This window comes from Ooceraea biroi, chromosome 10, assembly GCF_003672135.1.
Source record: "Ooceraea biroi isolate clonal line C1 chromosome 10, Obir_v5.4, whole genome shotgun sequence".
Taxonomy (NCBI): Eukaryota; Metazoa; Arthropoda; class Insecta; order Hymenoptera; family Formicidae; genus Ooceraea; species Ooceraea biroi.
In genome coordinates, this window is record NC_039515.1 from 954,981 (window position 1) to 979,255 (window position 24,275).

At 34.1% G+C, this 24,275-nt stretch overlaps 6 protein-coding genes across 9 annotated transcripts; 2 read left to right on the top strand and 4 right to left on the bottom strand.

The window, feature by feature from the left end:
- The first annotated feature begins 54 nt into the window (after positions 1-54).
- On the top strand, positions 55-3,855 carry LOC105280558 (annexin B9). The gene is made up of 7 exons (XM_011341183.2): positions 55-194; positions 538-609; positions 1,175-1,556; positions 1,636-1,788; positions 1,886-2,059; positions 3,156-3,337; positions 3,425-3,855. Exons 2-7 carry the CDS (start codon positions 580-582, stop codon positions 3,476-3,478), a joined length of 975 nt encoding a protein of 324 aa, XP_011339485.2. The 5' UTR covers positions 55-194; positions 538-579; the 3' UTR covers positions 3,479-3,855.
- Positions 3,856-3,945: 90 nt separating this feature from the next.
- LOC105280556 lies at positions 3,946-8,569 on the bottom strand. Of its 3 annotated transcripts, none has more exons than XM_026972867.1 (10): positions 8,358-8,569; positions 8,204-8,277; positions 7,593-8,100; positions 6,752-6,982; positions 6,270-6,679; positions 5,718-6,198; positions 5,490-5,637; positions 5,176-5,404; positions 4,844-5,055; positions 4,012-4,139 (listed from the first exon to the last, which is right to left on the bottom strand). In XM_026972867.1, exons 3-10 carry the CDS (start codon positions 8,079-8,081, stop codon positions 4,087-4,089), a joined length of 2,253 nt encoding a protein of 750 aa, XP_026828668.1. In that variant the 5' UTR covers positions 8,082-8,100; positions 8,204-8,277; positions 8,358-8,569; the 3' UTR covers positions 4,012-4,086. The 3 variants fall into 3 exon arrangements, with proteins under 3 accessions (XP_026828667.1, XP_026828668.1, XP_026828669.1); XM_026972868.1 differs by having other exon boundaries at positions 8,192-8,277; XM_026972866.1 differs by lacking the exon at positions 8,204-8,277 and having other exon boundaries at positions 3,946-4,139.
- A 488-nt stretch (positions 8,570-9,057) lies between these two features.
- LOC105280555 (succinate dehydrogenase [ubiquinone] cytochrome b small subunit, mitochondrial) lies at positions 9,058-10,553 on the top strand. Its single transcript, XM_011341176.3, has 4 exons — positions 9,058-9,209; positions 9,734-9,873; positions 9,955-10,145; positions 10,255-10,553. The coding sequence occupies exons 1-4, from the start codon at positions 9,155-9,157 to the stop codon at positions 10,454-10,456; spliced, it is 588 nt and encodes a 195-aa protein (XP_011339478.1). The 5' UTR covers positions 9,058-9,154; the 3' UTR covers positions 10,457-10,553.
- On the bottom strand, positions 10,483-14,325 carry LOC105280553. The gene is made up of 7 exons (XM_026972879.1): positions 14,131-14,325; positions 13,292-13,693; positions 12,962-13,157; positions 12,652-12,867; positions 12,361-12,577; positions 11,080-11,199; positions 10,483-11,004 (listed from the first exon to the last, which is right to left on the bottom strand). The coding sequence occupies exons 1-7, from the start codon at positions 14,192-14,194 to the stop codon at positions 10,819-10,821; spliced, it is 1,401 nt and encodes a 466-aa protein (XP_026828680.1). The 5' UTR covers positions 14,195-14,325; the 3' UTR covers positions 10,483-10,818.
- Positions 14,326-15,963: 1,638 nt separating this feature from the next.
- Positions 15,964-19,123, bottom strand: LOC113562744. The gene is made up of 3 exons (XM_026973082.1): positions 18,827-19,123; positions 18,217-18,435; positions 15,964-18,089 (listed from the first exon to the last, which is right to left on the bottom strand). The coding sequence occupies exons 1-3, from the start codon at positions 18,889-18,891 to the stop codon at positions 17,585-17,587; spliced, it is 789 nt and encodes a 262-aa protein (XP_026828883.1). The 5' UTR covers positions 18,892-19,123; the 3' UTR covers positions 15,964-17,584.
- Positions 19,124-19,261: 138 nt separating this feature from the next.
- LOC105280551 lies at positions 19,262-22,934 on the bottom strand. Of its 2 annotated transcripts, none has more exons than XM_026973081.1 (3): positions 22,045-22,931; positions 20,136-21,735; positions 19,262-20,057 (listed from the first exon to the last, which is right to left on the bottom strand). In XM_026973081.1, the coding sequence occupies exons 2-3, from the start codon at positions 21,708-21,710 to the stop codon at positions 19,842-19,844; spliced, it is 1,791 nt and encodes a 596-aa protein (XP_026828882.1). In that variant the 5' UTR covers positions 21,711-21,735; positions 22,045-22,931; the 3' UTR covers positions 19,262-19,841. The 2 variants fall into 2 exon arrangements, with proteins under 2 accessions (XP_026828882.1, XP_026828881.1); XM_026973080.1 differs by having other exon boundaries at positions 19,842-20,057; positions 22,011-22,934.
- Between the last annotated feature and the right edge of the window lie 1,341 nt (positions 22,935-24,275).

Sequence of the window (24,275 nt, forward strand, 5' to 3'; positions counted from 1 at the left end):
AGCTACCAGCGATGACGCGTGCGACGTGTGCGTGAAGAAAGTGGGTGTGCCCGCGCGGCGACTCAGTGGCCGGCGTTCGCTTGCACTGCTTGGCTGTATCGGCTTCGTTCTCCGAGTATCCAGCCTCCGTCCAGTTGATTCAGTTTCCAGTCCCAGTTCCCGCCGACAGTGAAGATCGATAAAGGGCGCCGCAGGTAAGCAAACCCGCGAGTGCTCCCGCAATCGTTCCTGTCGCACGTCATCGCGTATCTCGGTAACGCATCAGTTTCGTCTAGCTAACCCTAGAATCACGGAAGGGTCAAATTCCCGTGTCAGGCGTGCGAAAATGAACCTTATGCCTCCTTTTGCGTGCCTAGCACGAAATCAACCGATCTGCAAGATCATTAATTATGATTGTTAATTTTGATTGTTGTTTGGTAATGCCGATTCACTGCGAGTCACGTGAAACGTTAAACCGATTGTTTAGTTCATGAAGTAGTAGTAGTAGTCGGTATGACGCATCGTCACTGCTCATTATACTGAATTCCGTTTCCGCAGATTTTCCTGAATTTCACCGAGCGTGACACGCCAGGCGAAAAAATGTCGCAACAACAGTATTATCCGTTCAAGGTAGGTCAATTTGGCTCTGACGAAATCTTCACCGGGTGAGAATATGACCGTTGCGTGATAACATGATTGACTGCTCTATTTTTGGAATGCGGGGATCGATCATCCGTATTTTTAACGTTAGCCTAGTTTGCCAGTAGATTCACGTTTGTCCAAGTATGACTAATCGCGCATGAATTTACATGTTAAATAGAGTTAATCTTCCATTATTCCATTATCAGTAGCTTCGCATTTGTTATTGCAAATGGTATAAACAATTTTTAGAGACATGGTAAATGTCATTTCTCTTTTCCCAAAACTCATGTTTGTTTTTTCAAGCTTATTAGATTGCAAAGTAGTTAGTAGACATTCTTTGTAATTTAATTGTCTAATTATAATCTAATTTTAAAATACAATATTTTAATTTCGTGTACTTATGCAGTTGTAAATATACAGAGTTGTGCTTTAATATTATTATTATTATTATTTAAGATTATTATTTATATAAGATTTATATTTATTTAGGATTATTTCATGAGAAACTTCAACAAATTCACGATTACAACAATTTGTTATTTATTCATCCTAGTGCACCCCAACTGTATACCCTGCCGAACCGTTCGATGCGAACGCAGACGCCGCTATTCTGCGCAAAGCGATGAAAGGCTTTGGTACGGATGAGAAGGCGATCATTGACGTGCTTACAAGAAGAGGCATCGTACAGAGGCTGGACATTGCGGAGGCGTTCAAGACTCTATATGGAAAAGATCTGATTAGTGATTTGAAGAGCGAATTGACCGGGAAACTGGAGGATGTCATCGTTTCCCTTATGACCCCACTGCCACATTATTATGCCAAGGAGCTACACGATGCGGTAAGCGGCATGGGCACTGACGAGGAGGCAATTATCGAGATTCTGTGCACTCTCAGCAACTACGGCATTCGCACGATTGCTGCATTCTATGAAAATTGTAAGAAGCTTGCATTTACTTTCTTATTAAATCATTAAATCATCAGTAAATCATTAAAAACTCCATTGTTCCATACCAGTATACGGTAAGACGCTCGAGAGCGATCTGAAAGGCGATACATCCGGCCACTTCAAGAGATTACTCGTTTCCCTCGTGCAGGCGAACAGAGATGAGAATCAGGGAATCGATCATGCTCAGGCGACTACTGATGCCCAAGCGTTGTACGAAGCTGGTACGCATGTGTACAAGTGATGCAACATCCAATGTTACATCGAATTTCGAGTGCTTAATTATCTCTTTGTGCTACCATCTACTATGCTATGTTTTAGGTGAAAAGCAATGGGGTACAGACGAGTCTCAGTTCAATGCGATCTTGGTAACGCGCAGCTACCAGCAACTGCGACAAACCTTTATCGAATACGAGAAAATATCGGGACATGACATAGAGGTTGCTATAAAGAAGGAATTTTCCGGCAGCATCGAGAAAGGCCTACTCGCGATAGGTAAGCCTGCCAGGCAGAACATGAGCACAACGATTCTACATCTGTACAGACTCTCTGTCATGAGTATGTCGCGTGTAACGTTCGTATTTATCCTTTGCAGTTACTAATTTCATAACATGACTAGTCCTTTTGTATATCTCTTACAAGAAACGGTAAAGCTTGTGTAAAACACGTGATAAAACTTGTTCGTTACGTTTTCTCTCTCGCTGCGCTCAGACAAGAATAATTGTGCGTTTCAGTGTGAAACATGAGCAGTCGAAATAGCGGTTCAATGCGAGGAGATGATAAGCCCTTGAACCCTGATAACGTATTATATAATATCACGAGTTGAGCGTTCCACGTGAAACGTCAAACCGGTCGCATTCACTTTTATTTTCCGAGTGCTTTTGTAAAACAATCGAAAAATCTTTTCACGGGGCAGAGGCAAGTTATTGCAACAGAATTTTATACAGCTTCTATTTATCCCCCTTGTTTGTAGGATTTTTAGTGCGACTGTTGCTCTCTGACCACTATATAATTTTTACATCATTTTTGACTTGAATACATCACTTGAATACTCTTTCAAACATGCGTACACGTACACTTGAGAACTCTTGATAATACAAAGTAGACACAAGTGTTTGCTATCATATTTCATTGTCCTATACACGTACGTCATAATGTGATTCTTTTGGTTGCTTCCTGATATCCGAAACCAATACATGTGATATATTAATAGACATATAATAGAGAACCCTTCTTCGGTGTGTAACGATCAGAATGTAATCTGAATTAATTTTGAATTTTGCATGATAACGGTGTGGATACTCATCGAAGCCCTATATTGAAAACTCGCTCTTGGCAGCATTGCATGACAACTATTGACACAAAACACATGAAAATATTCCTCTTCTTTTACATCTGTACATTTACAATACCCAAATACAGTAATTACATAAAACTCTCGAATTAAGTACAGTATGAGCATAGCATCCTTGCAGCATGGAAAGAGTATGCCTCTAATACCCGTGCTATTTCCATTCATGTATCTCGACTAATGTATCAGTAATACATCGTCCTCTAAAAAATATTAAACTCCTAATTTTGTTTACCATAGTCAAGTGCGTGAAATCGAAAGTTGGATTTTTCGCTGAACGCCTGTACGCCAGTATGCACGGCATCGGCACGAAGGACCGGACTTTGATACGTATCATTGTGTCTCGAAGTGAAATCGATCTGGGAGACATTAAAAAGGCATTCGAGGAACGCTATGGCAAGTCCTTGGAGAATTGGATAGCTGTATGTATTCCAAATAATGCATCTTTCGAAAATTTTGATCGACTGAATCGGCTCTCTTTTCTTGATTGTAATTAACTGTGTTTATAGGGAGATACTTCCGGAGATTATAAGAAAGCTCTTCTCTCTCTGGTTTCCACGTAAACTTCAAGAAGTTGAAGCTACAGGTATTCCTTCATATATGGTGCATATATTAAGCTTACACGGATTCCAGCTTAATTGCTTGTTGTATTAACGAAAGATTAGAAGACACTTTACTGCATTTTTAAATATTATTTTTATAATACTTTTTGAAATATTTACTGTATTACGTAGGCCAGTAAAACTTCTTAAATGTTCTGCGTTTGCAATGTTGATCAATCAAATATATTTAATTAAATTATATTTTATACATTCTTACTTTTATCAGAAGATTGGAAAAAGTTTATAAGAGGAATCACATAATTTATATACGTGTATATATAAACATGTGATCGCGATAAATTGGTGCAAATAAAACTAAGACGAATACTCTCTATGTATATTTATGTATCCTATCTTATTATACCTATCTTATCTTTCCTATCTTATTATACCTATAAAGAATTTTAAAGAAAAATAAACCACATACATCAAATTTTTACAACATTTTAATCATTTATAACAAGTTTAGGTACAATTTTAGGTACAAGTAGTAAATAATAATAATAATAATAGCTATACTTTAATTGAATATAAAATAATCATTTCCGAAAAATGAGAATCGAAATAAACTATTCTATTTTATTTACTTTTTTGTTTCGAAGACTTCTTCGAACATCTGGATCTAGAAAGAAGAAAAAATCGATTGAGTATTTTAAAAATACTATTAGATACGCATTATACGAAAATATAGCAGAATTTTTATCATCCAGATTAATAGAAAGATATCTGCACGATCGAATTTCCGGATATTACATTAAATTTGTTCCCCCTCATATATTTTTTACATTCCAATTTTTTAAAATAGATTAAGTTTAAAAACACAGACGCACACACACGCGAGAGAGAGAGAGAGAAAGGTTAAAACTTAGGTTAAAAGGTGTTAAACTTAATTATTTTATTTTAAAAAAATTTATATAAAAAAATTAATGAAAGAGAGAGAAATATACAATATAAGATTTAAAAAAATTTTCCAAAATTAATTAAAATCGCTTCATAAATTTATATGTATATATAAATGTTTTCTTGTCGTATGTACATCATGGTCCATATTCAGAACGTTAAAAGCGCCTTCAATGTGGCTTCTCAGCCAATCAAGTGATTTTTAAGCCACTTTTAGAGGCGCTTTTATTGTTGTAAGCGCGTTCTGAATATGAACCCATATATTGAAATATTCTTGAATTGCCACAAATACTTCAAACTGAAGCATTATTAGATAGTAAAAAATAATAATGGATAGTAGTTCTACTGTATTATTCACTATTTATATAAATCTATATTGCTTTTACGATCTTCAAGCATAATTATGTAGTAGAGGCATACTCTTGCCTTTTTTCTGTGGTTCTCTTCTAGTGGCTTGCTTTGACTGCGGGCTTTTCTCTGTACTTTTTGGATAATAAGGATTGAACATAGCAGGCATTTTCTTAGAGTGCCTCATCCAGGGTGTCGTTAGTATTCTATCTATTGGTGGCCACGGTGTAATGTGTGAATTTTCAAATTGTTTAGATTCATAAATCATATCCAAATTAAGAGTTTTTTTTCTGAAAAAAATTTTTATATATATATTCTCTTTTAATTTAATTAAGTAGAATCTACATTTTAACACGTATTCTTTTAACGAATTAGAAAGTTGTATTTCAGTTATTTATTTCGATACTTACTTTAATTCATCAGTTTTCTTATAAACATACGCGAACGGTCCGTGCCTTGGAATATGTCGTACAATATATCGACCGGGGGTTAACACAGACAATTTTTCAATCACATTATATAGGATTTTTAAAGAATCTTCTGTTCTGACATTATGCAACCTTCTGATCTCATTATTCAGCGATGTTGTCGTGTGTCTTTCTATTTGTATCACCTCACCACTATCTGCCTCTATCCTGACTATCGCAATATAAACGGTATTTAATAAAATAAGAACATAGTCTAATTGAAATATAATATGATGATTGCAATTATATAATGATACCTCTAGCTAAAGAGGCCTCTGGTCGAAATGTTAACGACGCCCATTCGTGCAAACCTTCCTTCAAGCTTATAGCTTCGGCTCCAAATCCTAGCTGATGCTCCATTTTTGGTGACAACATTAAAGGGGATGATCTTCCATCTGGTAATGTCTGGCAAGGGATCAAAATTAGACCTCAAACAACATTCAAACGTACAAACGAGACAAGAATAGTACGAGAAATATGCTTACCACAAAACCATCCAATTTCGAACGAACCAATATCCTGTATTGCTTTGTGTCTCTCCTTTCATGATAATCTTGAGATTGTGCTTTTATCGTAAAAAGTCTGTACGATACGTTCCGCCCCTTTCCCATTTCAGGATCAGTTATATCGTCATCGGTATAACTCGACTCATTTTCTGCTGAGCTTAAAGACATACGCTCGACCGATTCGTCGATCACAAGACAACCAGTAGTCGAGTCATTGTCGTCGTTGTGTGAATCGACTGCAGCTTTCTCAGATTCATCTTCTCCCGCGATCTCGAGATCGTCATTAAACGAATCGCTACACTTGCTCTCCTTCTGGGCTGGGCTAATTTTGTCGGATCTATTACTTTTTTTCTTTTGTAAAAGCTCCTTCATGATTCTAAAATCCTCATCGAACCCGTGTGCACAATCGCTGTCGCTTGAACGAACTGAATGACTTTTGTTGAGTTTATCTTGTTCCGCTCTGAAATATGTTATAAATAACTTGATCATTCAATTCTACCATGTCGTACTTTTGTCGTACTTTTGACTCACCGTTTTGACTGATCTCTCGCCTTGGCGAAACAGTATCTAAGAATGTACTTGTACACCCAAGTATTCTTCTGCGGTACAGTGGCAATAGTAGGCGGTAATTTTTTGTCGACATAAATCACGTTTTTCCCATTATGCGACTTAATAACTACTGGAATGAGCCACGAGTTCGATTGAGTCGAATCGACATTGTTTAGTAGACACTTGAGACCACTGGACGAGATGACCAAGTCCGCGTTAGCTTTTATCGCGAGGCTCTCGCAGTACGTATCCTCGCTCGGTAAAACGGAGTATACCTTCTTGTCAGGCATCCAGTACCTGGATGGTATGAATCTATCGTGCAACATTGCAGTAGTCACGCTTAAAACCTCCCGTGTATGAAATTGTGGCAATTTTATTTCCGATAATGACTCCTGAAAGCGAGTATCCAAAATGAATATACATATATATCTCACAAATAATTATTATTTGTTACACTAACTCACCTGTTGTAAACAACGTACGAATTCAAGTTTAACATCTTTCGTCATAGAAAATGGTATAGTTGTACATTCAGCGTAATACTTGGGAAGTTTTTGTAGCCTGCACATCTTTCTGTTCCATTTGCATGATATAAAGTCAGGATATTTTATGAATAACTGGGCAGTCGCGTCCCATTTGTTCTTTGCAAAATCTAAGAATTCTGTCTGTTCCTCAGATATTGTACTTTGTAATGACTGGAAAAATGTTTTATTGTATTATTTTTCTCATATTGTAATCGTATTCGAGATTAGCAAAATTAATTTATTGTATCTCAATTTAACTAGCAATACTAATAGTGTCAATTGAATTTCAACGACTTTGTAGATCAATAGAATCAATACAAACAAATTTGAAACTACATCAACAAGATTTATTTTTGTCCCAAACATAATAGAAACATGTTTGGTCGCAAAATAAGTTAACTACTTACTCAAGGTTGTTTTGAAGGAATCATCTCAAAAATAAAAACAGATATAAGGGGCATACTTTTTTGAGTTATTTCTCACAACTAATATATCCGAATCATAGTTAAACTATCCGAGTTCATCGATCAGAATAATCAGTTGCAAAATTTGTATATATTGAATCTTGACAACATTCAATGTCCATACTCAAAAATCTTTAACGTTTTCATTTGAAAAACTTATGTTTTGCAACATTCCATAAACACGTGAATCTTTATCTAGCTTGCTCGCGAACAAACTTTATAAAATTACTCCACAATTGGCCTGTACATTTTCTGCCTTGATTACTTGCAAGAATATTATCAACAAACCATGAAATTCTTGACACGTTTTTACTCACCATGTACTTTTGCAGCTCAATTTTCTCTGCCTCAGTTATCTGCTTTTTGTTACTAGAAAATCGTAATAAGACACGAAGGCACATAGCTTGCTGATTCTTATCCAAATGAGACCTCCTAGGAAAGTAAAATGGTAGCTTTCTTATACCAGGTATATAAGGCATCTGTCCTTCATCCTTTAGAGGATCTTCCTTGGAAGGATTCCCCGTTTTCTTTGCAGGACCTTTCTCAGGAAGATCTTCCTTTGGAGGATGTTCCTTTATTACATTCTCTGCTGAGCTACTACTTTTATCACTGCTTTCGGCTCCCAGCTCGCGCCGTACTTGTTCCTCGCGTTCAACTCCGCCAAGACGTTTAATTAATTCTATGTCGACCTTTTCATACTCCTCTTCAATACCTTCAAATGGATCCGTAAAGTTGCCTGTCATAATCCTGTACATTGCACTCTCGCGCTTCATTCTCTCATCTCGGACGAACACAGTATCGATCATATCCTCCAATGGAGGAATCCTGAAATCATGCAGCGATGTTAGAATAAACAATTCTAAAAGTTCTAAATCTAATAATTATACAACACAGAATATTGATGTTGTTTGGTAACCAGATAACAGACAGTTTCAGTGCACGTGTTCAGCATCACGACAACCGTTTTGTGATCATCGGTTTATGCTTATTTCATGCAAACGACTGAAAGTTATAAAACACAACAAAGTTTGCTTTGCCGCTGAAAATTGTTTAATAAATTGTTCAATCAATCGCACACGTACCAATCGATCTTCTTGAATCTGTCCATACTTGCGTTTATATTATGTGTGATAAGTGCTCGCTCAGATTCGTACAAATTGTAAGACACGTTTGATTTCAAGACCCAAAATGATCACAAATAATATGTACATACAGTGAAGCAAACGAAATTAAACCATCGTAAACATCCACTGGAATTTAAAAAGCGCCATCGTGTTCTAAAATAAGTCAACTAGATGCGAGTCACATGACGAGTTGGAGCCAAATATAAATCACGTGCGCACGTAGCTATAATAATCATAATAATGTTATTACTAATGAATAATATCAATTCGAAAAACTCCTACATATTGATATCCTTAACAAATTTATGATTACATTATATAATTATAATAAAATCGATAACTTTTTTATCAACTTGATACGTTGCAAGTTAACAAAATGTTGCAAGTTGGAATTCCTATTTTTATATTTTTCTTATTATTATTATTATTGTCGCACTGTTTTTCTATTTTTTTCTCTTGAAACATGAATGAACGCGAATGCGTTTCTCTCATTTTTAGCGCAAAAAGTGCACGAAAGTGCACTTATGAAGCAACATGAATGCAATCTGTAAATCAAGATTTATTTTTGTACAATTGAATAAATGGGAATTCATTTTTTTTCTAGAGCCTATTCTCTCGCTCTGACAAGTCCGTGGCGTGCGCGTGGCGTCATTTAAAATAAAAATTCGATCGTTTAAAATTGCCGCGGGTAGTTGCCTCTCGTCTGTGTACGAGACTCAACGAGAGAAACGTAGTACTTCGCACGCTTCGGCAAAATGAATCTGGGAAGGGTGGCTAATATTAACGTTTTCCGCAAAATCCGACAGCTTGGTAAGTTTCACACGAGTTTCGTGACGATTTTGAGCATACGTCTTCCTCGTGCTGTCAACTGGCTCGGATTTTTATGATATAACCTCAAATTATGTTTTATGTAATCTCAAGAAATTTAGTTTGGTCATCAGATGTTTAATTAGAATGACGTTTTATACAAGCTGATATTTCTTATATTAATACGTATCATTAGTTAACTGCATATGTGTAGTATAGGGTCAGTCGAAAAGTTCGATTCGATTCTTGCACAAAATTTTACTTTATTGCATTTATTATAAACAAATTATTCATCAATTATCAAACAATCACTATCATTTTCTGTGATTAAAATTTATTTATTATTTATTGTGTATAATGTAAATATTATAAATTGTTGTTTGTATCACATGTAAATTGATATAAAAAATTAAACCAAACTTTTTGACTGATCCAATATAATTGTATAATATTATTGTATCACCTAATTAAAGAATAAATATGAAAAATATGAAATTATATTATGCTGCTCTACGATTCCATTGCAGAGTCACTGGCCAAACCTGGTAGTTTACTCGTGCGAAGTAATCTGGCACAATTTCCCAGATTTACTTCAAGCTTCGCCAATCTGAACCGTTGTGCGATTCCCAACGTAAACAGCTACGCAAAATGCCGTATTTTATCCAAGGTTGATAGTTGCAGCAAAATATCATGAATGACCAAGGAAAAAGTTGTTAAAAAAATTTCATTTGACTGTCCTGTTTGTTAGCTACCTTCGCAATCGGCAATCGGCGTGATTCAAACTCGTGCTGTGAGTGCTCATGGTGATCATGTACGCTTATGGGTGGTTGAGCGACTGGTATCGATATCCCTGCTAACACTGATACCGCTTGCCCTGGTCACGGAATATAAACTTTGTGACGTACTAATGGCAGTTGCTGTGATTATGCACACACACTGGTAACTCGTATTCTTTGAGTGCTGTTAAATTCATACAGTTAAATTCACTTTATACAAATTTTATACCGCGAGAGATATGTCAGAGATGAAGATTAAATTTATCATGCAGGGGATTGGAGGCTATCATCCTTGATTACGCACGGCCCATTGTAGTAGGTCCAATAGTCCCAAAAGTAGCGTTCTTCACACTGTATCTACTCTCCGCTGCCACTCTTGCTGGCCTGCTCGTACTCGTCTACAACGGCCCAGGTATCTCGAAGGTCATTAAACAGGGCTGGGCAATAGGTAAGGAGAGAAGTAAAGAGAAGTAAATATCGTTGCACAGCAGCCGATATGATTTTGCACTATGTATTAAGAAATTGTTAAGATAGTTTATGTAAATTATTCAGGAATAAATTGTACATTACTGAAAAGTGTTTGCCTTCTTATGCTACCTATGAGATCTTTTATATTTCATCTTGGAGTCAACATTAAATATATTAATATTGAAAATATATAACGTATCGTAATTTAGAATATATAATTTTCTTTCTATCTGTGTATGTGTATATATATATATATGAATTAAAAAAAGATATGATTAATATTTATGTTACAAATCAACAATAAGATCCTTTTACATCGTATAATGCATGTACACAGAGCCTTGACAGATCAGTAGACATCGAGAGACTTATTTTTGAGCAGCAGCAGCTGCTGCCGTATCTATGAAACTCGCCAGTTTCACATCCCTCCGTGACAATCCATTTACATCGTGAGACGACAGAGTAATGTTCACTTTATTGTAAACGTTGAACCATTCGGGATGATGATTCATCTTCTCTGCTTGCAAAGCCACTCTGGTCATAAATCCAAAAGCCTGCAAATTAAAATACTCAGATTGAAGTAGAGCAATAATGTTGAGCAATAATTGATGCGCTTTCATCAAACGCACCTCATTGAAATCATTGAATGCAAACTCCTTGTAAATCGCGTCTCTGTTGGACTGAACGATCCATCCCGTTGCCTTCAGCGGAGTCAGGCTCTCCTCTCTCTCCTTCTCAGTAAGCTTACTCTAACAGAAATTATATATTTATCAGCGTTTTAAATTATCCTGATAATTATAATCTGGGGAATCCATCCTGTGCTAAATATAAGCTGATTGTATTTTTTATTCTTTTTTGAACTGGTTGTTTTGCAGTTGCTACGTGAGACAGAATATTTATACGCAAAGGCTTTCATTAATATTCTACAGGACTCGTGTAACAAGTGGCTGGCTATCACCATATTGCTTTCACCAGAAACTGCACGCCCAGACAGATAAATTGCATCGGATCGTCTTGTACGATCACAGAATCACTCGGTTGATCTCAGACACTATAAAACTGACGAAAGAGATCCGTTGAAGAGAAAAGAACACTTACCATTTTCGCTGTCTTCGCGGTAACGGCAGATAAATCTCTGCGGTCCAGAATGCACGATGTACACTTTCGAACGTGACCCCCTCTACTCGCTCGCCTGATCAAGGTTATCATGTCGCAGGCTCGTTCTGATATGTAAATTTTTCAGATATATACCGGATTCTTGTTTTATCGAACTACCATATCAGAATTATGTAACGGATGTGATCGGTAACTCCCTATTCCAGAGCAACTTCGTACAAAGATGTATCCCGGCTTTTCAATCGTTCTTTTCTAACCTCTCATTCGTTTCGTGGTTGAGTCAGTTTTGCCGGATACACCGGTCAAGGACAAGATCTCAGCGGAATTGATAGGAATACGAAGTAACACACGAATAGTTTCAACAGTCATGTTTTAAATATTATTTTATACATCTGAGGAGCATTTTATGTACAAACAGGAAATATTTTACACTGATTTGTTTGATCTTACTTTAAAGTAATTAATATATTCTTTTCTTGTTAGTTTTGTAAACATTTGTGTTGAATTAATAAAATCGACGGAGATCTATCAATAATAGTGGAACAATTCATTTGAATTAATTAATTTGAAATTGTGTATGCTTTGTACATCTAGATTTTATAAAATATTAATATTGCAAGATTTCACGATTGTACAAAACGGGCATTTCTTGTAAAATGTTTGCGAGAGACAAATAGATTTATCTATCTAATCAACGTATCCTATGTAAAAATCATAATAATAATCATAAAAGTTCATATCAGCATTTGGGAATCACTTTTGCCTTTTCTTTTGCCTTTTCTGACGAGAGACACGGGCTTTGGCAACGGGACTTTCAGTACCATGACCTTCTTGTCTTCCTTAGAAGCTGTCGCACCAATAATCTTCGCGAGATCCGTCAGTTTCTTCAAGCTGGTTCGTATCCCCAACATTTCTCGAAACGAATCCAAGTCCAACATGAAGTTCGATACTGTCAGCGCGAGGATCATACAATGTATAAGGCCCTTGTCCTTCATGGTATTCGGTCTCGACCTGTGAAAAGTGGTCATTTAGAGCTTCAATTTAAATTTTCAATCACAATTAATCACACTCATTATCAAACTTACCGTCCGTTCGCACTAGCTACGCTGTATGTGTCAATAATATACTGGTTTACTTCCTCGGAAACCTGGCACACCACAACGTCACGTTTCTTCGCGTCCCTTAGAGGCATGACAAACCATGCGTTGATCATTTCGATGTAAAGCAGAAGAGCAATTTTGTTCGCGTTGTCTAGATCCGATTGTATGCTTCTCAAGGTGTGTTTGAAAAATTTACTCTTCCTACATAATCACAGAAATAATTTAGTTTAATTATACAATTATACTTGGAGAATGCAAATCTTATAAATATGTTTAAAAAGAGAAATTTACATACCCTTCCACATTTCCATTAAGAACCTCCATTGCGTGTTCATATAACGTTTCAAGTTTGCTTCTTGGAATGATATCGTATACGTTGTACACGTCCTTAACATTAGTTGCGTCCCTATTGCACGGTGGTAAAAGTGCAGCCTCGGCAGATTCATTGGCTGGTAGTTGGTTTGACAAATCCATCTTATCGATTTCAACATCTACCAAAAAACATAACTCGGTAAGCATTAATACTGTGAATACTGCACACAGTATTGACTAGTGTTTAAATGATGATCATCAAACATTGGATAAGTATAATTATATAATGATAAAAAAATAGAAATACTCTTACTCAGTACTGCCTTCTCAAGCTGATCCTTAACAGCGTCAACATCAACCTTCATCTTTTCAAATTGCTCTGTCCTACGTTTGACTTTCTTGGATCCAAACTGCTTGTTCAACATTACTATCTTCTCGTCCACGTTGTGTCTACTGTCTTCGATAACAGGCTTGTCAAGTACCGGAGTTACTTGCCATCGTTCTGCTTCGATCAATCTTACTTTGCCTGTTTTTTTGTTGTGTAACACTAACATTGTTCTTACAGACTCCTTCTCAGGATCTGGCTCGTAACCTTTGTAGACGATACGTCCATTCGACAGTGCCAATACAGTCTTGTCTCGTGTCTGATCACGGAACAAGCCACATGACATGCTTTTGACTTCGTCATCCTTGAGCTTGCCAATTTGGAAGTCCACTGCGCAACAGTCGTTTTTATTTGTACAGCAATTTATTTGAATTGCATAGTTGAGAAAGAAAATTAAAACAACATAACAAAATATAATTAAATAAAATATAATTTTTATGCATAAAGTGGATTGTAACAAAAGTTTAATTGTTTTTAATGAAAAAAAAGATAATAAGTTCAGCAAAGATAGACTCATAAAGTTGGCACAAAAATGGCAAATGTTAGTAAAATAAAACAGTGCGTAAATGGAGTTGAAAAATATTTATGTATATACATAATAATCTTACATATAATAATAATAATATACCTGATAATATATATATATAATTTATTTGGAATTTTACTAAAATAACGCTACTTTTGCTACAACCCAATATACTATAGACAATGCCGTATATACATATGTATTTAAAACGAAAATAGTATCAGAAGACTGTTTATCTTACCAATAATTGGTTGAATCTTATCCGGTTGTACAATCACCTCTTCGATAATCGCTTTCATTTTCATCTTTTATACATTTATTCGCTTCACTGTATTTCAATAAATATGTTAATAGTGGTATTATGTTTCTTGTATTCAAAGCGTCACTTTGCGCGCGTGATAAATAGGTTATGAACACGAGGTGCGCAATAGAAAATACATGTGTACAATGTAGAAACCCTTTTTGATCAGAGACACGAAATAACATCCACCATGTTGATGTTTGGTGTCGCCAACCAATGAAAATAGCCGATGCTAAAATAACTATGGCGGGAAATTCAAAAATTGGTGCTACGTCCTGTCTACAGGACGCGGTAACGCGGTGGCAAATCAGCTAGCTTTTCTGAAGTACTATTAGAATTTTTTTTCTTACCGCTATTTGCCATAATTTTATAAAATTTTCATTTTTTGGCACGTAAAAGAAATGTACTTTTTCTTTATTTGAAGGATATCCTCTAGTACATCCGGGAGCTATACAAATATTCAGACGCATAAAGGATATGTAAGGTAAGTGACCCAGTAATCGTCACGTTAAGCAAAACGCTTGACTTTACAAATTTATATCGCTCAGATTGAGAAGTGAATGACTGTTATGTTAAGTTATTCTAAATCAGTTTTTTGTTACGAATAAGAACGTCTCTGTAAAATTCTCGTACCTCTTACCTTTCTCGAGAAAATTCTTCGTAAAGGTTAGAAAACGCAACTGTACGAGTCATCACCACACCGCAATAATTTGCGATGGTGTACGTAAAACTGAGATCTCCTTTTATAACTTGAAGCTCAAAAATACAAAAATATCAGTGAGCCACACTATTGACAGAAAACTTTAAAATACGTTGTTAAGGGGATGCTGGAGCTGCTAGTGAACTATTTTTTCACTATAGCGATGGTAATTGCAGTTTCTAAAATTCTCTTTATTGCTTGTGCAGAATAAAAAATCCTTTTCCACAAATGAAGTATAGATAGAAAGAAAGTCCGCTCTACAGGACTTTATATTCAAAATGGAAAAAAGTTAGAAAAGACAAATGTAAGTTTTTAACTTTTTTCCATTTTGAATATAAAGTCCTGTAGAGCGGACTTTCTTTCTATCTATACTTTATTTGTGGAAAAGGATTTTTTATTCTGCACAAGCAATAAAGAGAATTTTAGAAACTGCAATTACCATCGCTATAGTGAAAAAATAGTTCACTAGCAACTCCAGCTTCCCCTTAAGGTGATCCTGGAGTGGCCAGTGAACTCCGTCGCGGCATCTGTATTACCGGCGAAATCGGTGATTTTCCTGCATTTTTCAAGAAATATATCTTTTTATCGAATTCACAGAATGAAAAATCCTTTTCCACGATGAAAGTACACACAATAATGTAGTGTGGAAAATAGGACTTAACTTTCCAAATGGAAAAAAATCACAATTTTTGTTTTTCCATTTGGAAAGTTAAGTCCTATTTTCCACACTACATTATTGTGTGTATTTTCATCGTGGAAAAGGATTTTTCATTCTGTGAATTCGATAAAAAGATATATTTCTTGAAAAATGCAGGAAAATCACCGATTCCGCCGGTAATACAGACGACTCCAGGATCGCCTTAATACGTAAACATGACGATTAGGCTGCGTTCGGAAACATCACCCGAGTGCTCCAGTGTATCATTTTATCCTTGTTGTTCAGTGAATGAATTATTGGTATCTTGACGATTTACTGGGTCACTTACCTTATTTGCTTTGTGCTACAGTCGGATTTAGAATAAGTAAAAAATTCAGTTAATAAAGTTGTTTTCACTGAAATTATTACAGGTCACTCTCAGGGCCAAGATTTTTATTGTAATCACAGAAATCAACTCATAAATCTTATTGTTTCTACTTACATAGACATAAGATATTTCATCACATAGCACATGAAAATAACGAAAAGCCAAATAAAATACGTAAACAATTAACTAAATTAATTTTATTTTCTTATGATTGATTCCTTGTAAAATCATCCCACAAAGTTTGATGTAAAAGTACTACTATAAGTTTATAGATACTATAAGTTAGAAATAGTATTTATATTATATTAATATTGTTTATATTATACTACTAAATAACATGCTAATGATATTTGCTATTATTTCTTTTCTCAATCATACATTAATTTTTATATTTTCTCTTGTTTCCCTTTCCCGGAAAAATAATTCCTTCCTTCTTACATCTCTATAAAATAGCTCCAGGTATTCCACTTTCAATTTCCTTAATTCTGAAGTTTTATAATTATCTGTTTGTTTAATAGCCGTAAAAGCCCTTGCCGCTTGATTTTTTATTATACTTGTTTATTTATATTCTTTAATATATCATTTGATTATATTTTTAATGCTTCATCAGATATTACGTCCCTGCGCCTCCACGCTTGCGCAGTCTTTCTTTTCCAATAGAAGGACAGAAAATATATTGCTCTCTCGCTCTGGCATCTCGGTCCCCGATTTTCATCAACAAGGCCTATCCAGGTACATAAGATCTATGATCAAATGTGATTGAATATACATGAGCGCCGGTCTCATGAAAACGTTTTAAGCAAATGTGCAATAAATTTGCACGATCCTCTCCTGATATAAGTAATCAATAAAAAAATATCCTATTGGTACTTTCCACGAATCGTTAAGAGCAACAGCTAAGAAAACTAAAGTATTTGTCGCCATACATGAATTAGTATTTAGAGGGATTGATTCAGGTCCAAGATCTATTAATCCGCGATATTGTTTTCCATTCCAAGAAATTCCTTGTCGAAGCGCCATCTCATCAAAAACAATATCGCAAACTATTACTCCATTACTTTCTTTTACTTTATTAGCAATAGCATCAAAGCTTGTTGTGTGAATCCTGGGCAACCATTAACATTCATATACCATTTCGAAATTGTTCTTGAATTCGGCAGTATATTATCAAACGTTTGTCTATTTGTAATTATATGCTTTATTGGAATAAAAGTGAAGAGTTGTTGCAAACGCTTTTTCGACTTGAATGGATTTTTCAAAACGCCTGAAAAAGTTTGTTAGTAGGAAGTTACAAATTGAATTCAAAATCTATTGTCGGATACATTTGTTGCCAACATAGTTCTATGGTTTCCAATCTGCCAAGCATTTTGCTATCTGGGTGTAAAATTACATTTTAATTTTAATTTCAGTAGAACCCCATAATAATACAACTTTCTAGAGAAACATCATAGTTAAACTCATTTTTAAATCTATAAATATACTTCATCATAAAGAATACTTGATTGATTATAGTTATTAGAGTACAGATAGATTATTATAATAGAAATGCTATTCATAAACAAAATTTGAATGTAGAAAAGAATAGAAAGACAATAAATAGAAAATAGGAGAAGTTATACAATTGTTGAAAGATAAGTTATTAAAGAGATCTACTGAGATATTAATGATGCTAATTACCTAATTCGGCAATTTTCTCACATACCAGTAATGTTGTTGCAGCATCTACTATAATCAACTTTTTGTTCTTAAACTTGGCAAGTAAGTTAGCAGAAATTGCAACTTTTTTAGATAATCTCTTGTTTTGATTTCTCAGCTTCTTTATCATTTTCTCTTTCGCCTTTAATTTCCTTTTTAACAAAGATAAATAACGTTGTCTCCTTTCCAGCATAGTAAAGTGTTCTTCTGTTAGTTGAGTAACACATGCTGGTTGCCACGTTTTTCTATTAACTGACGAGGCATTTGTGACATCATTGTTAATTGTCTCTTTTGTTGGTATACACATTACTTGTTCTGCATCCTTATTGCGTGAATTAGACTTTTCTGTTTCTTGAACTGTAGAAACTTCATCTATAGTACATATATTCAGATCTGCCTCTTCATAACTTGACTGATTTGGTAGGCATTGCTGTTGAAGTGTAACTTCTTGTCCAGTGATACAAGGGGCTTCATTTTGTCTTTTAAAACAAAATATATAACAAAATAAATATATATGTGATCTATTATAGTTATATTTATTTTACTTTATAAAATGTGATAACAAAAAATCAAAAATTGAAAAAACAGTACATGCTGAATACTTACTGAATCAAATTGTGTTTTTCTTCGATATTCATTCTTGGTACAGCATTAGGTTTAAGATATGCCTTATTGTTATTCTTAACTTGCGGAATGTAAGAGTTAGCATCAAAATGCACAGAGCATATTTTAATTGAAGATAACTTGTTAAAATAACTCTTTACAACTTTATGTAATTTGCATGCCTCTATCCATTGCTTTCGAAGGATAGGATCTTTCGGAATTCTGGAAAACATTATATACATCATACACATACATATATGTATTATATATCATACATACACACACGCACGCATGCACACAACAAATGTTTGTATATATATTTATATATTTATATTGTACAAATTTAATATAAACATCCCAAACATCTATAATTTATATTGTATTAAAATCAATTCAATTAATTTTTGCTATTTATATATTTCAAATTTCTTTTCTGAATTTTGGATTGAAAAAATTCATTACATGTGAGAACATTAAAACAACAAGATCAAATAAAAATTCTAAATTCGACTTTAGCACAAATCAGATACATATCCTTTATATACGTCTGAATATTTTCAATTACTTTTATCACATTTTTCACCATAACCGTTTATTATAAGTGTGTACTTACGAATGAAAAGAAGTATTGTCATTCTTTTCCCAATACCTGCCACATAGTTTACATCTTATCGTCATTTTATCATTCACTTAATAATATCACTTTTATTATTTTTTTTGTTTGGAGTGTCCCGGTTGGGACGAAAACGCCTTCAACCCACCTCCTCTCTAGGGTTATTTAGCGTAATTATCACTTTTATATTACAATATAGGTTATAATCACGCGACACACAGAACTGATGGCCATTTATAATACGTCTCTATACACGTGCTTCAAATTACTTGTTGCTCGCACCTCTTGCACTTTCTACACTACTCGTATTTTACCGCGCTTTTAGCGACACTTTACTAATAGGGTGTCAGTTTTTATCGCTTTTACTCAAAAGTGTAAATTTTATAAAACCGTTATGAGATTTATGAGAATTCAACGAAAAACGAATAAATATTAGAATTTAAGAATAGTTTATTATGTACAACGTAGAGAAATAGCTATTTATATAATACAATATGATTTTAAATATCTTACTTGTTAACATAGTTTATTGCATTATCGTAACTCTCTATACGAATTATTATAAATACCATTATTATTTAAATATTTAAAGTTGTTTGCTTTATCATAAAATTGTAAAAATATATTTATCTAGTATAAAATTACATAAAAGCATGTATCTTTGAAACACTCATTTGATAAAACGACTTGTAATAGAGAAAAGAAAAAGGCAATTCTTACTTGAATTAATAATTCTAGAAAATAAATCATTATATTTAAGATTCTCACTTTTATTATAAATAAAAATGTTGTGTTCGATTTTAAATGTGATTGTGTTTACAATATATAACTACATAAAAAGAAAGCTTCAGTAGTGTCATAGTTATACATCTTACATAAAGAATTTAAAAAAGCAACATTTAATCAAGTAAAATTTAAGTATTAAATATGCTCCTTGCTTTATATAGTTTTGAACTTTCAGGTATCCTTTTTTTAAATTTTAACGTGTTGTAATATAATTTAAGTATTACATATGTTACTCAATTAACAAATTATAATTGTCAATTTCTTCAAATGTACTGTTGATCGATTTTACCCAATCATTCATTTCTTTCTGGTGTTCCTTCTCCGGTTTTGTAAGCTTCTTCTTCTTCATGTGTGTTTCAACATGCTTTTCCTCACCATCTTCTTCGTCATCTTCTAAGAAGTCAAACTTGACGCAACGTTTTCGTTTATACGAATGTTGCGGCGGCTGTAATATTTTAAATGATGCGATTAGTGATATTATAATGCACGAGATACATGAATATAGTATTTTGATAGTAAATACCTTTGAGAAATATGAGGGTTCCAAATCGACAAATAAAGGAGCGGGTTCAATGTTCGACAATCTTTCTGATTCAGACATAACGTCGAAAGTATCGGAAAAATTTAGATAATTTGCTAGCTGTTTGTCTCTTTGCATTACAGGTGATTTATCAGTTTCAGTTTGCGTTTCATTCATCACCTGTTTGTTGTCTCTATCATTATTTGGTTTCTTCTGGAACAAAGTTCTTATTTTCCGCAATGAAATTCTGGAAGGTGCCGGTTGTTCAACAGTTTTGCTTGCTGGTACTGTTTTAATTTTGTTTAGATTCTGATCAGTGGGAAATTCTCTCGGAATTAAAGGTTTCTTGGAAAAGGCAACTGGTTTCTTCTTTTCTTTCTTCTTCGGGTATTTACTTTTCTTATTTACTTGCAAGTTTTCTTTATCCTCTTCTATATTTTCATTGTTCATGCTCACGTTTGGTGTGCTTTGAACAAAGTGTTTTGCTTGAGAAAACACTGGGAATGTTGGAGGTCGCCAGGGACTTCCAAGATCCAAGTAGTTGGATACCTTCATAATGGGGGATAAAGCTTTCGTTAATAATGAAGAATTTAGTGTGTTTTCAGATTGTCCCTTGGAGGTTTTATTATCAAATATATTCTTTGGCCGAAAGGGCCAAACGTCTAAATCTTTGCTCTTGTTGGGCGATGTTCTGGTCACTACAATATTATTTGCGTTCTCGATAGATACAATTTTTGGCTTCTTTGTATCTTGTTTTTTGTTTTGATTCGCAATTGTCTTCTCAGAATTCGTTTCTCCCATACTCTGAATGCTTGAATCTGTTTGTGAAGTTCCAGCTTCGCCTACAATATCTTCTTTTACTGATTCTTCTACTACCTGAACATCTATCTTTATCCCCGATGCTACAATCGGCTCTACAATATCTTCGTTACCGATTGTTTCTTCTATTGCTGGAATATCTGTGTCTATTCTATCTGTTTCAATCTTCTCTACATCGTTTTTCACTGATTCCCTTTTTTTTGTTTGGACATCCGCATCTATTCTTGGTGCTTCAATCTTGTTGATCTGTACATCTTCTCTCTCCTTTGATCCTGATTCTGTCGGTTCTCTCTTTGATAGTTCAATTTTTTTCTTAACTCTGGATTTCTTAGTCACTTTGTTTCCAGTTTTGTTAACGTTCTTCTTCCTCAGCTTTCTCTTTTTCTTCTTTATTTTCTCTTTCATGTCGTTGGGATCAAATGGGAAATCGTATACATCACTCTTCTCCTCCAAAGACTTTTCAGATTTCAAAGTTTTATATATGGGTACTTTTTTTTGGACGATATCTAACTTTTCCAGTATTACTACACTTTCATGCTGCTGTGTGGGAACATGCTTTTGCAATAATGTTGAATCGTCACAATAGTTTCTTTTACTCTGACGTGGGCGCAATCTTCTTGCACTAACATTCACTTTCTGTATGCTTTTATTGACAGTGGTAACCTTTTTAGGCTTACGCTTTATTTCAGGCAGAACAGTAATGGATTGGTTACGAGACCTTAACCGAGCCGAACGCTTCAGTACCACAGTTGTAGCCATGGTGTTCCAATTACTTCCTTTGTACCTGTAAATATACATATATTCTTATTACACACATAACAGCATAGCAAAACTATCAATTATGTAATTAACCGAATTTGATAATAATGAATCCAATTATATATTGCAAAAAATAAGATTAAACTTTCACAAATTATTGTTACAAACAAGCTTAAGAGTAGTGACTTCATAAAGATATCAAGTATATGCCCAATTCTTCTTATATGCATATATATAAATTTTACATAAAATATTAAAGTTATTATTATTATCATTATTATTCTTAAGTAGACTACCTACTTTTAGTTTTAAGAAATCTTGTGACATAACTTACAGCAGATGCACAAGGAAAATAAGGAGTAACCTTCAAGATTGCTAAGCACTTGATTGCAGAAACTAACAGGGATTTCCTGCAGTTATTATACTGAAGGTAAGCGACGGATAATGATGCAATACCGTAACAAATACACGCATGATAAAAACAAATCAGAGATTACAAAAGTATGTTTTTGACAGCGATGCAACGCAGTTCCGCGCAAATGTTGCCACGACTACCACCAGCACGCGCTTGAAAGATGTATTTCTTAGGGAAACTACTAGGGACAATATTATTTGCAGGAATTCCTAAAATTACTAGAAGCTAAAGGCTGTTACAAAAATGGCCGCTGTACACACACTGGAGTCAATGGGCGATGAGCGATGAGCGATATCCAATGACAGCTCTGCTAGAGATAGAGAAGTTTGAAAAGCAGAGCTCCCATTGGTCACTCATCGCTCATCGCGTTCAGTGTGCAGCATAATACAGGGACGCCTGGTAGTGTTCAGGCGAAACTGCGATTTGTATTTCCAAACTACGGCCACGTAACAAAATAAATCGCGTAATAATTTACGTCAGAGGCTTTTTGCATAAATAATCAAACTAAAATTTCTTTAGTTTCTTGTACTTGTTATTCAAGTGCAGTGTATTAATAAATTTTTATATAGCATGAATTTGTATGACTAGCCAAGTTGCAAAATCGGCTCTGTACGAGCCTCAAGTTTTTATTTAAGAATAAGCCAAAAATACTTTTTCGATGAATTAATAGTGTTTTACTGAACCAAATGTTTTGGAAATAAAATCTGATAGAAATCTGTTTATCAGGTAATTTGCCGAAACCTGGTGACGTATTCGTTACTACATATTTAATCATTGTGTTCGATAAATATATGTATCACAAAATATAGAATATTTTTACAAACTTTTCTATATGATCATTTTATATATATATTTAAATAATTTTCTTTTATTATGTTACAATTAATTTGTTATATTACACATTAGTTAGTCTCTGTCTCTTATACATATATATTCTATTATGTAGTATGCAAGGTATTCCATTTATAAGTAAGTTGAAAAAAGTATCTGATGTATAATGTTAAGATCAGTCATGTTATATGAATTAAAAATAAATCCGGCATCTGTGAAGATTGATGCAGCTAGTAGAAATATTAAGCGCATGATGTAGATAATATAATTTTAATTAATTTGATATTATTAATCTGTTGCCCTTTTTGGTTTCTATCATTTTTATTTTTAAATTTCATGAACATTAGACTATACATTAGAATATAACATTAGAATAAATAGTGACGTAAACTTATTTCAATGAAAACAAAGACCCTTTGAAGGCCATCTGAATAAGTTCACAGGATAAGATAAACATAAAAAGTAGTATCGATAGATAAGTCAATCGTGCAAGATGTATTCATTTGAAGAACAAGTCGACATGATGGAGAATGATCTCATTTATGGAGAATGTCAAAAAAATTCAGTGAGAGCGCAAAATTTATACGCTGAACGATATCCTAATCGCACTCAGCCTTCGCGTCGAACATTTAAAATCCTATTTATTTTCATCGATGTATCCGTTTGAAGAATAAGTTGATCCTCATTTATGAGGAATGTCAAAATCAAAACATTCCGACAAAACATACTAATAAAGCATCATTTCGTACATCTTTTAAACGTAAATTTCATTTAATATAAAAATGTATTTTTTATCCTTTTCATTTACATTTAATCTTGTTCAATAATTTTGTGTCATGAGTTCCGTACTTGTTTTAAGCTCCTCTATAAAATTATGGAAAAAAACATACCGAACCTATTAAAAAAAATGAAGGTGACCTTGATATCTTCGAAGCGCCTCCACCAGGACAAAAATTATTATCGCCATATGTTAGCCCCCTTCGTACCGTATAATTTTGATTACATAAATTTTCCTCTGGACCTTATAAATTAGAAGATATTTAAGGTGGTAATAGTTATTGCCCCACCCTGTATATATATAATTTTACTTTTTACAATATTCACATTTTTTTCAAATTTATTGCATGTGGTAGGTTTTAGAAACATTTCTGTTGCAACATTTCATATGACATATTGCGGAATACTTTCAGAAATGTTGCATATGAAATGTGAAATCTTGAAATGATTTTAAAACCTTCCTGAAAGCTTTCTGTATTAATCGGTGCTGTATGGGTAATGTTTCCACTAAGATATATATTATAATACCTAACAATAATAAT

Bases quoted from the DNA above. Each gene is read 5' to 3' on its own strand.
- LOC105280558 (XM_011341183.2), top strand. From the start codon at position 580: ATGTCGCAACAACAGTATTATCCGTTCAAG. The intron at 1,557-1,635 runs GTAAGAAGCTTG...GTTCCATACCAG, and splicing joins TGCTGCATTCTATGAAAATT to TATACGGTAAGACGCTCGAG. The intron at 1,789-1,885 runs GTACGCATGTGT...GCTATGTTTTAG, and splicing joins CCAAGCGTTGTACGAAGCTG to GTGAAAAGCAATGGGGTACA.
- LOC105280556 (XM_026972866.1), bottom strand. From the start codon at position 8,383: ATGGACAGATTCAAGAAGATCGATTG. The intron at 6,680-6,751 runs GTGAGTTAGTGT...ACTCGCTTTCAG, and splicing joins TCGTACGTTGTTTACAACAG to GAGTCATTATCGGAAATAAA. The intron at 5,056-5,175 runs GTAAGTATCGAA...AATTTTTTTCAG, and splicing joins AAGAAAACTGATGAATTAAA to AAAAAAAACTCTTAATTTGG.
- LOC105280555 (XM_011341176.3), top strand. From the start codon at position 9,155: ATGAATCTGGGAAGGGTGGCTAATATTAACGTTTTCCGCAAAATCCGA. The intron at 9,210-9,733 runs GTAAGTTTCACA...ATTCCATTGCAG, and splicing joins CCGCAAAATCCGACAGCTTG to AGTCACTGGCCAAACCTGGT. The intron at 10,146-10,254 runs GTAACTCGTATT...TTTATCATGCAG, and splicing joins GTGATTATGCACACACACTG to GGGATTGGAGGCTATCATCC.
- LOC105280553 (XM_026972879.1), bottom strand. From the start codon at position 14,194: ATGAAAATGAAAGCGATTATCGAAGAGGTGATTGTACAACCGGATAAG. The intron at 12,868-12,961 runs GTATGTAAATTT...GTGATTATGTAG, and splicing joins CTTAATGGAAATGTGGAAGG to GAAGAGTAAATTTTTCAAAC. The intron at 11,200-12,360 runs GTGTCTCTCGTC...AATTTCTGTTAG, and splicing joins AAGTCCCGTTGCCAAAGCCC to AGTAAGCTTACTGAGAAGGA.
- LOC113562744 (XM_026973082.1), bottom strand. From the start codon at position 18,891: ATGACGATAAGATGTAAACTATGTGGCAGGTATTGGGAAAAGAATGAC. The intron at 18,436-18,826 runs GTAAGTACACAC...AATGTTTTCCAG, and splicing joins GACAATACTTCTTTTCATTC to AATTCCGAAAGATCCTATCC. The intron at 18,090-18,216 runs GTAAGTATTCAG...TTGTTTTAAAAG, and splicing joins GAAAAACACAATTTGATTCA to ACAAAATGAAGCCCCTTGTA.
- LOC105280551 (XM_026973081.1), bottom strand. From the start codon at position 21,710: ATGGCTACAACTGTGGTACTGAAGCGTTCGGCTCGGTTAAGGTCTCGT. The intron at 20,058-20,135 runs GTATTTACTATC...AAAATATTACAG, and splicing joins AACCCTCATATTTCTCAAAG to CCGCCGCAACATTCGTATAA.